Source organism: Sus scrofa, chromosome 12 (genome assembly GCF_000003025.6).
Source record: "Sus scrofa isolate TJ Tabasco breed Duroc chromosome 12, Sscrofa11.1, whole genome shotgun sequence".
Classification (NCBI taxonomy): Eukaryota; Metazoa; Chordata; class Mammalia; order Artiodactyla; family Suidae; genus Sus; species Sus scrofa.
Window position 1 is genome coordinate 61,347,713 of NC_010454.4, and position 15,888 is coordinate 61,363,600.

Below are 15,888 nucleotides of genomic sequence, written 5' to 3' on the forward strand. Positions count from 1 at the left end.
CATCTGTCCCCAGCGTGCCCCGCGTCTCCATCAGCTCGGCACAGGGAGGTATGTGGCTGGCCTTTGACCAGGGGACGCTGGCGTGGGCTTGCGTCCCTGTTGAGGCTCAGCCTGTAGGACTCCAAGCAGGTGAGTCTTCTAAGGAGGCAGCAGCCTCTGGGCCGAGGAGCACCTGGCCTGGTCTCACGTACCCTCTGGACACGAAGACTCAGGGCCGGGTCAGGTGTCCCTGAAGCAGAGGCTGGGGCCTGCTGGACGCGGTGCACTTGCAGTGGTGACTGCGGTGCAGCCGGGAAGGGTCCCTGCTCCCACCTTTCTCGTTGACTGAACCCCTGGGGCTCATCGTGTCAGCTTCAAGCTCAAGTTTAGGACAGTTCCTTTTTTTTTGTCTTTTTTTTGCCTTTTCTAGGGCCGCTCCCGAGGCATATGGAGGTTCCCAGGCCAGGGGTCGAATCGGAGCTGTAGCCACTGGCCTACACCAGAGCCACAGCAACGCGGGATCCAAGCCGCGTCTGCGACCCACACCACAGCTCACGGCAACGCCGGATCCTTCACCCACTGAGCAGGGCCGGGGATCGAACCCGTTACCTCCTGGTTGCTAGTCGGAGTTGTTAACCACTGCGCCACGACGGGAATCCCGAGGACAGTTTCAGACCTTGAACTGGAATAAAGATCCCCCAGCCTGTGGTGCTGGCCTCTGACGCCCTGACTCTGGACCCAGGCAGCTGGCATTTGAAACAGCTGTCCCCAAGGTAACGATGGCCACGGCCAGCCCGGGTCAGAGCTTCCGGGCAGGAGGTGGTGTGGCACCTGTGACCCTACTCCCAGCACAGCCTGGGGTCCAGGAACCTGTGGCTGAAGTGTGGACCCCTAGGGGCTTTTCCATAGAAACCATCGGCTCCCGCCTGCCGGGAAGACGCCCGCTTAGTGTCCCCGTCCCCGCGGCCCAGGCCTGAGGTCCCTCCCGGAGGGCGTCTCTGCTCAGACACGTGGCGGCCCTTGCGAGGGAGCGCCCTCCTCCCACTGCAGAGCGGCCCGCCTCGCGGGGGCGACGTCTGCAGGCAGGAGCGCAGCCCCCACCAGGAAGGCGTCAGCCTGCGGGGGGGTTGGTTCTGCAGCCCCCGGCCTCACGCCCAAGCAGACACCAAGGGCCTCGGCGGAGACTCGACACCCGAGCCACTTCCAAGTACCGCTGGCTGTTTGTTTACCCAACGTTAAAAACACTCAACCCACTGAAACTTTATTATTATGGTGGGGGTTTTTTTGTTGTTCTTTTTGCTTTTTAGGGCTGCTGTAGTGGCACATGGAGGTTCCCAGGCTAGGGGTCAGATCGGAGCTGGAGCCGCCGGCCTGCACCACAGCCACGGCAATGCGGGATCCCAGCCGTGTCTGCGACCCGCACCACAGCCACGGCAATGCGGGATCCCAGGCGTGTCTGTGGCCCGCACCACAGCCACGGCAATGCGGGATCCCAGCCGCGTCTGCGACCCGCACCACAGCCACGGCAATGCGGGATCCCAGCCGCGTCTGCGACCCGCACCACAGCCACGGCAGCACCGGATCCTCGACCCACTGAGGAGGCCAGGGACTGAGCCTGCAACCTCACGGATACCAACTAGTCAGGTTTGTTACCACTGAGCCGCAACAGGAGCTTCCTCTAAAACTTAATTTAGAAACTGTTTTTAACTATATTCTACTGTGGAACACACACAGAGCCACTGAAATCTAGTGGGACCTGGTGGCTCCAGAGGCTGGGTCTGCGGCCTGGACGTGGCTGGAGGTGGCAGGGGGTGGTGCTGGGTGCCCCTCCCAGAGGGCTGGGGTGGGGGCTGGCCCACGGGGCAGCGTCTGGAACAGAAGGGCCGAGGGGCCGGTCGTGCTGTCCCAAGGCTCTGTCCCGGTGGGCTGCCACGCACGGCATGAGCGGGCTCTGCCTCCAGACCAAGTTCCCAGGCGCTTTCAGCTCTGCTCTCCAGGCCTCCTGGTGTCCTCCTGGTCTGAAGGCAGGAGCGGCCGTCACGCGTCATGACAGCATCAGCCTGAAAGATAAAACCCGAGAGAGATTTTCCGTGAAGCCGCCGGAGCTGCCTTCTGCTCCTCCCGCCCCCTCGCAGGGATCACAGCTGCCACTTCCTGACCAGCAGCTGCAACGAGACTCTTGTTCTGAGCCCTGTGGGACCCAGTCCTGTAGTGGTGGCAGGGCTCCTGGGTGTGGCCTCTGAGGAAGCCCCGCAGGCTCGGTCTTTGGAGGCCAGGGACACAAGCCCTGCCTGGTGTCCACGGTGGCCCCGAGGCCTCACCTCCTGGGCCAGGACACGCAGCTGAGACGGCCCTTGGGCACCGAGTCCACCAATAGGACCCGCGCCGCACCTGGCTTCTGTTCTGTTCTTCTGCTCGGTGGACCCGCGACGGCCACTGCTTCCCAGACACTCTGTGCACAGGCCGGGGACAGGCCCCCTTTCCACATCGTGGCTGTCGGTCATAAAAACACCTCCCGTTTTCCTGCCCAGCCCGCTCAGCGGGGTCTGTCTAGGGCCCCTGCCAGTTTGCGCTTGTTCCCGACCGTCCTGCCAGCCAGCACCCAGCTGAGGGATCAGCACTTCCAGGCCCCTCGCAATCGGGTCAAGGTCTCTCCAACTCTCACAAGCCCTGGCTCTTCCCCCAGAAAGTGGCCCCCGGCCCCCCTCCGTTACTCTCTGGGATGGGACCTTCCTGAGGCGCCTTTAAAACGAGCAGAAAGTCAGTCTGGTTGCCCTTCGAGGCGCCTGGCAGAGGTCTCGAGAGGCTGCAGGGCCAGGGCCCCGCCTCTTCGGGGGAAGGTAAGCGGGGAGCGTGGGGCTCCCCTGGGCCCGGGCCCCCATCGGGACGGCCTCAGTGCTTTCAAGGTGTGGAGGTGGTTCCCGGCTCCTCCCGCGTCAGATCCCTGGACACGACCCAGCCCCAGCTCTGCAGGCGGCCGCCCGGCCGTGCCGCCCACCTGTCCCGCCAGGTCCCTGAGCAGCACGGAGGGTCTGGGCCTGCCCGTCGCCAGGGCTGACACCCGTGCTGCCCACGCCCACCAGGGCCGTCACGGAGAGAGACACCGGGCGGAGGGGAAATTCTCATCACTTTAATGGTCAACAGCTCCGGCTGGCTCTGGGTGGTACAGTTACCGGATGTTCTCAAGGACCCCCGAGCGCGGTCGCCCCCCCGCAGCGCTGCTCCCACCACATCCTGCCGCCCCGTCGGAAACCCGCACCGCCGACCCCGGGGTCGCGGGACCCACGTCTTCGTGGGCTGAGCCGAGCGCCCCGGGGCCCCGGTGATGTGTCCTTCCGTTCAGCGGACAAGCGTGAGGCCGGCCGCCTCCCGGCTCACACGGCGCAGAGCTCGTACACCTTCTTGACACAGTACACCAGGGCCGCCAGCGCTATCGTGTTGTGCAGTCTCTTCCTGTGCAGGTCGTCCTTGCGGACCAGCACCACCGGCGTGGAGGAGGTGAGCGTGTGCAGGGGCAGGCGCGACAGTTTGTAGGCGTCGTACTCCACCTGGTACTTGCAGCAGGGGTCGAACTGCCAGGAGATGCCGTAGAGGGTGCAGCAGGCCAGGCTCAGCACGCCCGCGGGCAGGGAGACGTAGTGCGAGTAATCCAGGGGCAGCGCCAGCGGCGTGAAGAGGCAGGCGGTGCCCGCCAGCACGGTGGTCTTGTGCAGGCAGTTGCCCACGGTGATCCAGCGGGCCGTCTCGTCGCCGATGCGCGTGGGCTCGATCACGATGTACTTGTACTGGGCCTCCAGGGCCTGCTCCAGCTCGCACTCAAACTGGTCCTGCGCGTTCTCCCCGCTGTAGATCTCGTGCACGATGTAACAGTCCGTGGCCGCCAAGCTCAGCCTGCGGGGGGGGGGCGGGAGAAAGGAGCCGTGAGCGGGGCGCCAGCTGGGGGGGCCCCGCCGAGCTCCGGAGGGCGCGCACGGCTCCCCGGGCCGCCCCCTTCCCGCCCTGCAGATGGGGCCGAAGAAGCAAGCCGTGGCCCACGAGAGACACAGCAAGGGGCCCTGGGGCTCCTGCGACAACATCTGTGAGGATGGCGGCCGACGACGGGGGCGGCCTGGCAGTTAAGGCAACGCAGGGTCAGACCCGTGAGTCAGCAAAGCCCCAGGGAGAGGGGGCCTCGGGCCCACGACGCGGGGACAGAGGCCTGTGACGGCAGGTGCGCCGTGCCCTCAGCCCACCAGGGCCACTGAGCCCGCACGGCCCACCTTCACGGGTCCGGCCGTGGTGGACGGAGAGCAAGCTGCCCGGGTCCTCCTGGGGCGGCAACGCCAAAGCCCCCCCAAGGGCCACCTGGCCGGGAGCGCCCCACTCAGTGCCTCGGCCTTGGGCGCTGGGATGAGGGTCCAGGGGCCTCGTGTTCCTGCCGCTCTGACCCTGTGGGCCCAGGACTCTACCTATGGCCACTGAAGGCGTCTCACCCACGGAAGCAGCCCATGCAGCGACCCGGCCTGCCGGGGACGTGACGCTCACCAGCAGACAGAGCCCAAGCCCGCGGGAGGCCTCAAGCGGGACCTCCCACGCCGGACGCAGGACCCAGCGCCTGTCACCCTCTGGCTCGTCCCCGCCCATCCAGACCCTCCACGCTGCCCCCCAGCACAGCCGGTTCCCCCAGTTTGGTCTTCACTGCTCATCTCGCAAGAAGGCTTCTTTACCCCGGCCTCTCCCAGCTGGACGGGTGGCTCCCTCTGCATCACGTCACCAGGCCCTGCGAAGCCACCTTGTCACCTGCCTTCCCTTCAGTAGCCCCTAGTCCCCCGACCTGGCTCCTGGTGGTCACTGTGCCCCCGGGTCCACGCCCCTCAACCTGGGGCTCTGAAGGGTGCCCCCCAGCAGCAAGAAGCACAGCGCCGAGGGCCCAGACTGCAGGACAGCAGCCCCGAGGGCCCCACGACTGCAACAGGCCCGCCCAGACCCTCTCCGTTCAGCATCTCCTTTACTGAAGAGGGCAGTTCCGTGTGCAGGGGGCAGAGACGGGGCTGCCAGGCAAACGCCAGGGGAAAAGGACTGGTGGCAGGAGAGCCGCCACTGAGTGCGCCTTCCTGTCGTGGCTCCCAGGTGGGGTTCAGCAGTAGAAGCTCCCCTGCAAGCAAATAAGCAAGGCCAGGAGGCAGGGCTTCCCCCCCACCCCCGGGGGCGACCCGCTGCCTGATGCTCTCCTGGGTCCCAGGAGCCGGGCCTCAGTTGCAGGGGAGGCAGGTCCCTTGGGAGGCGCTGCCTGGGACTCGGTGGCTCTTTTCTCGAGAGAGCAGCTGTAACTAAGCTGAGCTCAGGGACAACTCCTAATTAAATCAAGGCTCTAATTAAACCCTGAGCACCAGGGAGAAGCTGTCCCAGGGGGCAGCGGTGGGGGGGACTGACTGCAGGGGCCCGTTGGCAAAGCTGCCTTTCTGGGCCGCCTCTTCCCTTGAACACTTGACGGGGTCCCTCCAGGCTCCTGCTCAGCCCTGACAGCACAGGAGCCACCACCGGTGGACTCGACAGTCAGGACACCCCAGACCTGAGGGGTGCGGCCAGCGCCCCCCCTCCAAGGCATCTAGGCCTCCCACGGCGTAAAGCGCCCTCCCAGGCGCCTCGGGACGCAGGTCTTGGGAGCCCGGCCAGCAGGCCCGCCGCCCCGAGGCTCACCAGTTCCCGGGCTGGACCCAGTCAGGGAAGGACAGACACCAGGCCTGGACAAGCAGGTTTCCGGGATGTCACCTGAGGCACAAGGAGGGAGACTCCCAGGCAGGCACCCCCTCTGTCAAAGGACCCCCCACGACGTCAGCAGGCACACCTCCACTTGGCGGGAGCCACGGCTGTCCCTGCACATGCAGTTTTTTGGTTTTGTTGTTTTATTTTTCCGGCTGCCCCCGTGCGTACGGAAGTTCCAGGGCCAGGGACTGAATCGGAGCTGCAACCTATGCCGCAGCTATGGCAACGCCAGATCCTTAACCCACTGCACGAGGCCGGGGACCGAACTGGAGCCTCTGCAGTGACCTGAGCCACTGCAGGCAGGTTCTCAACCCACAGCGCCAGAGCGGGAATTCCCTGTAAATGCAGTTTTACAGGCTGCCTGGACCACCAGATTCAGCTCTGCCTTGGCATGAACTTTGCCTCAGAATCCAGGTGGCCAAGAATGCCCAGGAGACCCACAGCCACCCACGATCACTGAGCTACCCCAGCACCCACTACACGTGGCCTGCTTGTTTCTGGGTCAAAAGCAACCCAACTAAGAAAGAACCCAGTTAGAAGGTCACCCTGAACCATCTCACAGCATCACCAGCCACCCTCCAACTCGAACCCTGTACACACAGGCCAATTAAAGCATTAAATAGCTGGGAGTTCCCACTGTGGCTCAGCAGGTTACAAACCCAACTCATCTCCATACAGGTTTGCTTGCGATCCCTGGCCCTGCTCAGTGGGTTAAGGATCTGGCGTTGCCATGAGCTGCAGTGTAGGTCGTAGACATGGCTTGAATCCCACATTGCTGTGGTGTAAGCCGGCAGCTACAGCTCTGATTGGAGTCCTAGCTGGGGAACTTCCATATGCCACAGGCGTGGCCCTAAAAAGCAAAAAAAAGCTGAAGTTCTGTGGTCAAGGATCCGAAGTTGTCATCACACTGGCTCAGGTTGCTGCTGTGGCACTGGTTTGATCCCTGGCCCAGGAACTTCCATGTGCCATAGGTGTGACAGAACCAAAACCAAAACCCAGTAACAGGAGTTCCCATCATGGCTCAGTGGTTCACGAATCCGACTAGGAACCACAAGGTTGTGGGTTCGATCCCTGGCCCTGCTCAGTGGGTTAAGGATCCAGCGTTGCTGTGGCTCTGGCGTAGGCCGGTGGCTGTAGCTCCGAGTGGACTCCTAGCCCGGGAACCTCTATATGCCGTGGGTGCAGCCCTAAAAACACAAAAAATAATAATAACAAATTTAAAAAAATAATAATTAAAGCATGAAATAAAATACATCTACACATACGCAGAGAGCGCGCTAACAGTGGAAAGGCCTCCAAAGGGCCGTGAAGAGGCACAGAACAAAGGAGCTGCTCGGGGCATTTCTGAAAGAGGGCACGTCTGCTTCAAGCCGCACCGATACGCAGAGCCCTGGGGATCATGACTGTCCCTGGGAGGGGAAGACAGTGGCTCCAGAAAGAAAAGGGGTCCCTTTTTACCAAGTGGCTTCAGACCCTCCAACCGGGCAGGTTCCCTGGAGCTCAGGGAGGCGCAGGCCTGTGCGGCGGAGTGCGGGCTACTGGCTGCAGGGGCGCTCAGGCTGGCGCTCCCGACCCTGCCTCCCTCGGCTCTGAATCTGCTCTGGCAGCACTCAGGGAGGCCCTCAAAGGGACCCCTGGAACGCTGGCAGCCCCCCCGAAGAACGGAAGGGACCAACCCCTGGGCCCCTGCGTGTTCGCTTGGCAGCCTGGCCGGAATGCAGCCCGCATCCCCCACGCCCACGTGCAGCCACGATGACAGAAGCAGTCTCGAACTTGGGTGCCGAGGTCTAGAGCCACCTCTCCGCAGCCAGTGCTGCACCAGGATGTTCAAAGCCGTGCTGTCTGGTGACAGCAGAACAGGTGGTGACACCTCCACAAGAGCGAGAACAGTGGGGTCCCAGCCACCCAGGCCCCCGAGCACGCACGGGAGGGGAGGGCGCGTGCCCCACACCCACGTTCACCTCTCGTGGGGCGCGAGCATGAGTCAGGGTAATGCTGCCACTTGGTTTTTTCAGTCCTTCTAAATTACAGGAAAATTTACCCTCCTGACCGCTTTTCAGCGTGCGGTGCAGCAGTGCGGAGTACATGCAGTGCGAAGTACGTGCGGTGCGAAGTACATGCGGTGCGGGACGGTGCGTCTCCAGAACCTCTCCATCTCCAGAAACTACAACTCTGTCCCCATCGAGCCGCAACCCTCACCCCACTGACTGGGCTGCTGAGGACCGCACCTAAGAGGAATCGCCATGGGTCTTCTGCCACCAGCTTATTCTGCGAGGCACTGTGGCCCCCAGGCTCCTCGACGTTGTGGCGGGTGTCAGGGCATCCACTGTACGTACGGACCACGTTTCGCTACCCGGCCGCCCGCGGACGGGCTGCTGTGCACATGGGTGTCAAAACATCTGTTCAAGTCCTGCTTGTAATCTCTCTGGGTCTATCTAGAAGAGGAACTGCTGGATCATCCGGCAGTTCTACTTTTATTTTTTTTCTCTTTTTAGGGCCTCACCAGAGGCATATGGAGGTTCCCAGGCTAGGGGTTGAATTGGAGCTTAGCCGCGGGCCTCCACCACAGCCATGGCAACACCAGATCCTTAACCCATGGAGCGAGGCCAGGGATGGAACCCGCAACCTCATGGACCCTAGTCGGATTCATTTCCGCTGAGCCACGACAGGAACTCAATCTATTTTTACTTTTTTGAGGAGCCTCCGAGACTGCTTCCCTCGGCGGCCAGACCAATTTACATTCCCACTAACAGGGCAGACGAGTTCCCGTGTGTCCACGTCTTTGCCGGCAGGCTTGTTTGGTTTTTTCAATAGTGACTGTCCCAGAATTGTGCGGTTGTGGTTTTCACTTGTGCTTTTCAAGTAACGGTTTACTGAGATAGAATTCACCCACTTACCCGCACAGGTCAGTCACGCGAGACTGAGTCGCGCCGCTTCCACCACCACCACCACCAGTTTAGCACCTTTCCCCGTGTCCCTGCCCCAGTCCCCGAGATCACCAGCCCGCCTCCTGACGCTCCCCTCTCCCCAGCGCTCCGCAGGAACCCCGCCCGGACACCCGGGCCTTGGGGCTGGCTTGCGTCGCCGAGCCTCCTGTGTCCAGCGTCATACACCCGGTAGCAAGTTCCTAACCTTTCACATGTTGAAGTGCACTTTTGATGGATTTCGCATAATATTTAAAACTCCCTGACAAAACACCCGGGGGAGCATCGAAGGGGCTGCACATGAAAAAAGGACAGCAGGAGGAGTTCCCGTCGTGGCGCAGTGGTTAACGAATCCGACTAGGAACCATGAGGTTGCGGGTTCGATCCCTGGCCTTGCTCAGTGGGTTAAGGATCCGGCGTTGCCGTGAGCTGTGGTGTAGGTTGCAGACGTGGCTCGGATCCCACGTTGCTGTGGCTCTGATGTTGGCAGGTGGCTCCAGCTCTGATTCGACCCCTAGCCTGGGAACCTCCATATGCCGCGGGAGCGGCCCAAGAAATAGCAACAACAACAACAACAACAACAAGACAAAAAGACAAAAAAAAAAAAAAAAAAAAAAAACAACTTAAAAGAAAAAAGGACAGCAGTTTTCTTTGGATGGTGGCCCAACAGGTGACTTTTAAATTTTCTTTTTCTTCATAGTTTTCTGTATGTTTCAAAAGCAAAAGACAAACATGTGCTGCTTTTATAATGAAAAATTATAAATGTTTTCTTAAAAAGCAAAACCGTCCCACAGCCCTGCCCCCTTGGGGCGATGAGACCAGACAGCGCCGCAGAGTCCCGCGCTCCCAGGACCAAGCAACCCCCGCCCCCGCCCTGGCTGAGTCGCCACGTGGTCTGAGACCCCGGAGGTCCTGCCAGGAAGGGCAGGAGAATTCCATTTCCCAGGGGTTCCCTCAAGCGAACATTGGCCTGCACCCCCCATCTTTTCTGATCCTTCTAGAACCAGAAGAACCAACCCTAAGTGCAGTGCTTTAGGGCTGCTTCCTGGAGCGGCCCTGAGCTCACAGGCTCCACCTGAAACACAGAGGGAGACGGACTCGGAGCTCCCTGAAGGCAGTGACTGTGCTTTCATCACGGTCCCTTTGCACTGGCCTGAATGTGACAGGTTCCCGACAGACGGAGAGGAAGTAGGTTGGAAATGAGTGACAGGAGGCAAGAACCAGTATGATAATTAAGAGAACTTGGCACTGAAAGGTAAACCAACCAGGTCCACTCAGCAGGCAACCACCTGCGACATGCCGGCTGGAGGACTCGAGTTCTACCCCTGGTCTGGAAAACCCACTCCGGCTGACCCCAAATCGCTTCCTCGAGAGTCATCAAAAGCAGTAAAATTCTGTATTGTAGGTTCAAAGCCCGGCTAGGACAAGAGGCACAGGCTCCAAATATTGAGAAACGGTCCAAACAGGTGCCCGGTGTTTTCCGAGGAAGCCACACGCCAGAGAACGGGCTCCTGCGGCGCTCCGGGGACCGGGCTGCTCTGCTTGGGGACAAACACAGTGCACCAAGAGGGGGGCCAAGAGCCTGGGTTCTGGCTGTGTCCAAGGGCTAAACTCCTTGCTGCTCGGAGCCGGCTTTTCTTGTATCCAACGGGGCCACGGCCCCAGCCTGCCCAGAGGGAAGACAGGCCAGGCTGGGATGGGCATGCAAACAAAGTGACAGCTGCAAAGGACAACCAGCATAAGGCCCGAGCCATTTAAACTTAAGAAAAACTTAAAATTCAGTTCCTCAGACACCCCAGCCGCACTTCAGATGCTGGACAGCCACACGTGGCCAGTGGCTGCCCTAATGGACAGTCCCAACCCAAACCGCGTGACTTCTCGGGCACACAGCTCCCCCGCTCTGTGGCCCATAGAGGCACTGCTGGCACCGGAAGGCCACCACAGGGGCAGCTAGAAGGCTCCCCATGGACTCGCCCACCAGTGCCTCCTTCTTCCTCCCGCTGCCCTCGCTCTGAGCAGCTGGGCAGAGGCCTCCCTCAGGACATGCCACCTCTCGCTTCTTCAGAAAGTCAGGCCCGACTCAACCAGTCACTGCAGCGGGACCGGTCAGCTTGAGTGAGTCAAGGAACATGGAGACTGTGCCAGAGACCAAGGCCCAGCAGACCCTAACCTACAACAGCCAGCCCCCGGGAGCAGCGCCTCTGGCAGCCAGCTGAGCGGGACCCAGGTGACGGGCACGGCGTCCAGGCCTCGAGGAGAGGCGCGTGCCGCACCCATTAGGGCCAGAAGGAGTCGTCAAGAGAGACGGAAGACCCACACCCCCAGAGAGCCTCAGCTCTAAAAGAAAGGACCCAATCAGAGCGAGGGAACGTGAGCCTCCTGCCCACGGGGCCTCTGGCTGGCTCGTTCAGCTGTCCTGGGAACTGATCCCTCCACCGGCATCCAGGACATCCATCCAAGTTGCCCATTAAAAGTAAAGCTTTCGGAGTGCCCGCTCTGGTGCAACGGGACCAGCGGTGCCTTGGGAGCACTGGGACACAGGTTCGATTCCCAGCCCGGCACTGTGGGTTAAGGATCTGGCATTGCCGCAGCTGTGGCTTAGGGCTAGTCTGCTACTTGGATCTGATCCCTGGCCCAGGAACTCCACGTGCCACGGGGTGGCCAAAAAAAGAAGAAAAGAAAAAAGAAAAGAAAAGAAAGCAAGCAAAGCTGTCGAAGAGGGGCAAGTCCCAGGGAATAAGGCGCAGGACAGAGAGATGTGGACGTGACCCGGCAGAGCTGGCTGCCTGAAAACGCGGGCACAGACGCCTGCAGAAGCCAGAGGAGGGGAGGCCACAGAAGGGGTCTGACCCTAAGACCCGCGCCTCTAGTCCAGCACGCCCAGCCCTGCGAACACACCAGGCCTCCAAGCCGCGCTGCCCCTCCCACAGAGACCAGACGCAGATCAAGTGTGTCCACACGCTGAACTCACACCCACAACGGCGGGGAACACAGGACCTCGGGGCCCTGAGGGCAGGCAGACAGCGGGACAGCTGGCAGGTCTGTGAGATGGCCCGTCTAGGAAGGCGCCCAGCGGCACAACACTCAGATGCCTGCCCTCCTAGACGGGCCAGTGTGTTAAAGACACTGACAGGACCTGTGGCCATCTGTCTGGCGTGCTCACTGTCCGTGCCCTACTGTGGACAAGAATTCAGGTTATGGGAGTTCCCTCCAGGCTGAGAGGAGACGAATCTGACTGGCATCCATAAGGACACAGGTTCCATCTCTGGTCGGCTCGGTGAGTTAAGGATCTGGCGCAGCAGTGAGCTGTGGCATAGGTCGCAGACCCTGCATTGCTGAGGCTGTGGTGCAGGCCAGCAGCTACAGCTCCAATTCGACCCCTAGGCTGGGAACTTCCATATGCCATTGGTGCGGCCCTAAAAAGCAAAAAGAAAAATTTAACTGTCACAAGGGACTAGCGACCACTGAATTAACACAGCTCGAAACTCAAGAACCAGGTGAAGAATCCGCACACTGTGTACTTTCTAAACTGGATCATCGCTAACACACAGCTGACAACATAACTCTTGGGGACAGTCTGGCAGGAGCTGCTTTAAATCCAAGCGTGCTTCCATGTTTGCAGCCACCGGCAAATCTGCAAAGTCTGCCCAAAGCGCTGCTCTGCTCCAGCCCCTGCCCCAAACCAGGCAGTGTTTCCCACGCTTTCATCATAAAGCAGACTCCAACCAAGTGCGTGCAGCAATTCGGGAAAGTGGTCTCACAGCGTGAGCTGTAATCTGAGCCGGCACAGGTGTGACATGGAACAAAGTCATTTAAGAGAGCCCTGAACAGCCTACTTCAGTCCCAAGAGCCAATAACATGCTTGAGCTTCCATCTAGGGTGTGGGCAATCAATTAATCCAACCAGCCTGCCCAGAGTCTCCCCACCCCCGGGGCATGGGTGGAGGTGCGCCCAGAAGTTAGCGAGCTGACCGAGGGCTGGCGGGTTGGGTTTCCATTCCCTGCTCAGCATGGGAGGATCCCAGGGACACCAGGACCAGGCCAACACTCCTCCACCAAAGCCCTGCTAGGCCCCACGGCACAGGCCAAGAGAGGGGCTCCCCGCCGCACTCCTTATCTGTAAGGAGAAGAGATGGTACCACCCAAACCACAAAACCAGATGCGCCATTCCCAGCTGACAGAGACGTCTGGACGTGTAAGCAGGGCCTTCTGTTCCAGGCCAAAGGTTGCAACCTGAACACCCAGCACGACCAGGCAGGTAAGGGCACTGAGTCGGCTGTCAGGTGAGGAGTGATGAGCACCTGGCCTGACCAAAAAGAGCCACCATGCAGCTTTCCAAGGAGTTTCTCGTGAAATCTTTCCATCGCCAGGCTTTGGCAACTCATTTCAATCCTCTTAGAAACCGAGAGTCACAGTCGAGGGAGGACTGGATTCAGCCCGGTGGGAATCCTGGTTTGCAAACTTCGTTTTGAATTAACTCCTGTCTCAAACCAAAGAGAAAAAAAAAAAACCCAACATCAAATCTATTGGATGAGTAGAAGCCTAACTGCTGCTAGCACAGCCCTGGGTGACGTCCGGGGCAGGCCCAGCCGGCCCCTTCCGTCTGCCTCCAGGAAGGAGGCGCGCTCTCTCGCTCTGTGACACCGAGTTTTCTAAACGGGTTATTTCTTATTCCTAAAGGACGAATGTCTGCAACACCGATCTTGAACACGTTGGCAAGATTTTAAGGCCATGTGGAAACCACTGAGCTCACCTCTTAACTTTTTATTTTTATTTATTTATTTATTTATTTATTCTGTCTTTTTGCCATTTCTTTGGGCCGCTCCCGAGGCATATGGAGGTTCCCAGGCGAGGGGTCGAATCGGAGCTGTAGCCACCGGCCTACGCCAGAGCCACAGCAACGCGGGATCCGAGCTGAGTCTGCAACCTACACCACAGCTCATGGCAACGCTGGATCGTTTACCCACTGAGCAAGGGCAGGGACAGAACCCGCAACCTCACGGTTCCTAGTAGGATTCGTCAACCACTGCGCCACGACGGGAACTCCACCTCTTAACTTTTTAGAGCTGGGTCTAAGAAACATACCAGGTGGACGCTGGGAAAACAAAGATACCTACGTGCTTGCCATTCATTCACTGCTTCTTTTCCAAGGCAGAGGAGCTGAAGAATGGACAACGTTGGGTGACGCTGAGCTCAAGCATAAAATGCAAGTGAACACAACTAACAAAACAAGGCAAGAGCAACAAACATGTGACGGAATCAGTCAAAGAAAAGGAACAACGCAGAATAGTTAAGCGTCAGAACAGAGAAGGAAAGGGAGAAAAAGAAAGAACTTCGCTGTATTCCAATCTTCACAGAAAAGAAACGAAAAAGAAAAGCGAAGGTCTTGCTGACCTCTACTAGGCCACTCCGGTCCTAAGCGAATGGTCAGGGCAATTCACACCAGGTGACTCCCCCAACAAGCACTCTTTCCCAAATTTCTGGTGGGTGAACAGCTTCTAGTGGCTTCCACTAGCTAAACTGTTTTCTAGGAGCAAAAACTGTGAACTCGACACGAAACACGACAACTACTCCCACCTCGTCTTCTAGAAATGAGTCCTCTAAATCAAAATCCACCTTGAAAGAAACAAGCCCCTAGCTCCCTACTCGTAACACACCCTTCGTTAGGAAAGGTCACTGCAAAGGACTTCCACGGCAGGGGCGCTCGCAGAGAAGCCTCCAAAGTCCCAGGAATCACCCCCGGAGAAAAGCGGCCGGCTTGGAGCCCGGAGGCCACAGAGCGGAAGGCGGAGGCCCCGGTAAACGTGCGGACCGCACCGCGCTTCCCGCACCGACCCGCGATGGGAAGGCTTCCCCTTCCCGCTCCGTCCCGGGAGCCACCCCTCGCCGCGGCCGAAAGAACTCCCCGCGCGACCAGGCGGGCGGGCTCTGGTGCCGCTCGGCCCGCGGCATTCAGGCGGGCCCCGCGGCGGCCCGACGGTGCCCGGGCTGCCGTCGCCCCTCCCCGGGCCCGCCGCGGAGGCCGCGGAGGCCGGAACCGGGACCCCGCGCGGCCGGCGGATGCACCGGGGAGAGCCGCGCGTCGGAGGCAGGGGCAGTGCTGCAACCCCAAGGGCGTCGCCGGCTTCCCGCCCCGCGCCGCCCGCAGGGAAGGGAACAGCGCCCGTCTCACCTCTCTCGCGCGGGGCCGCCGCCGCCCGGGCCGAGACGCCTCCTTCCCCACGCGGCCATCTTGGAGACTCTCCGCTCGCGAAAGCCTCGCGCCGGGCGGCCTCGCGACAGCGCACGGGCGGGAGGGAGATGTAGTCCGGCCGCCGCCCCAGACAGAGCCCCCGGCTGGGGCCGGGCCCCGCGGGACCACAAGGTCCACAATGCACCGCGCGCAGGCAAGGCCTGCCCCGAAGCCGCCCGGGAAACGCAGGCCAGCCCAGCGGCGCGGAAAGCCCACTTCCGGGCTCGACTCCTCGGCGCCCCGGGCCCTTCCGGAGGGCCTGCCGCTCGAGGTCACCGAGGGGCCGCTCCCGCTCGTCCCCCACATCCTCGGGAGGCTAGGCACAAGCGGCTCCCGCCGCCACCGAGTCCTTGCTGGCAAGCCGTCGGCGGGGAGGGTCTGGAAGAGGAGAAGGGGCCGAACTTAACGTGTGGCGGCGGCTGGGAGAGACCGGGCTCCGCGCGCATATCCCGCTCCTGTCCGGCCGCGGTGACGAAAACGCAGTCCAGCCCTCGGCCCCTGAGAAGGCAGTGCTGGCCCATCACCCCGCCGACGGGGCCCTGCCTGGACGCAGCCGCGACGGGCAGGCGGCGCAGCCCGGTGACTCCTAAGCGCTGTTCCCGCGGAGCCGGGGCCAGTCCGGGGGTCCCTGCAGCCTTTGAAGTCGCAGTCCCTCAACTGCTCTCCACACAACGTGGCTGGACGTATTAGTTGGCCCCATAACTGTTTGAGCCACTGTCGTGCGGAAATCCGCTCCGGGGTCAGAAACGGAGAAGCGCGGCCCCTGCTCTCAGCCCTCAGGTCTGGACGCACCGGGCGAGCCGGCGCCCCGATGCGGCTCCCCCACCGAAGGGTCCCCAGGATTTCCTTGCAGTTCGCATTCGCCAGCAGAACGGAACGTTTGAGGCCGTTCCACAGACCCTCATTACCTACCAGACGCCGCTCAAGCCCGTCAGGGCAGCCTTGGAGCCCCTCCGTTCTTTGGAGGCTGCTCTCCCCTCCAGCTTCCGTCGCAAATTCAGAGCTTCCT

General features: G+C 60.8%; 1 protein-coding gene across 1 annotated transcript; it reads right to left on the minus strand.

Moving 5' to 3' along the window:
* On the minus strand, nucleotides 3,090–15,149 carry TMEM11 (transmembrane protein 11). Its single transcript, XM_021068054.1, has 2 exons — nucleotides 14,820–15,149; nucleotides 3,090–3,870 (listed from the first exon to the last, which is right to left on the minus strand). The coding sequence occupies exons 1-2, from the start codon at nucleotides 14,876–14,878 to the stop codon at nucleotides 3,354–3,356; spliced, it is 576 nt and encodes a 191-aa protein (XP_020923713.1). The 5' UTR covers nucleotides 14,879–15,149; the 3' UTR covers nucleotides 3,090–3,353.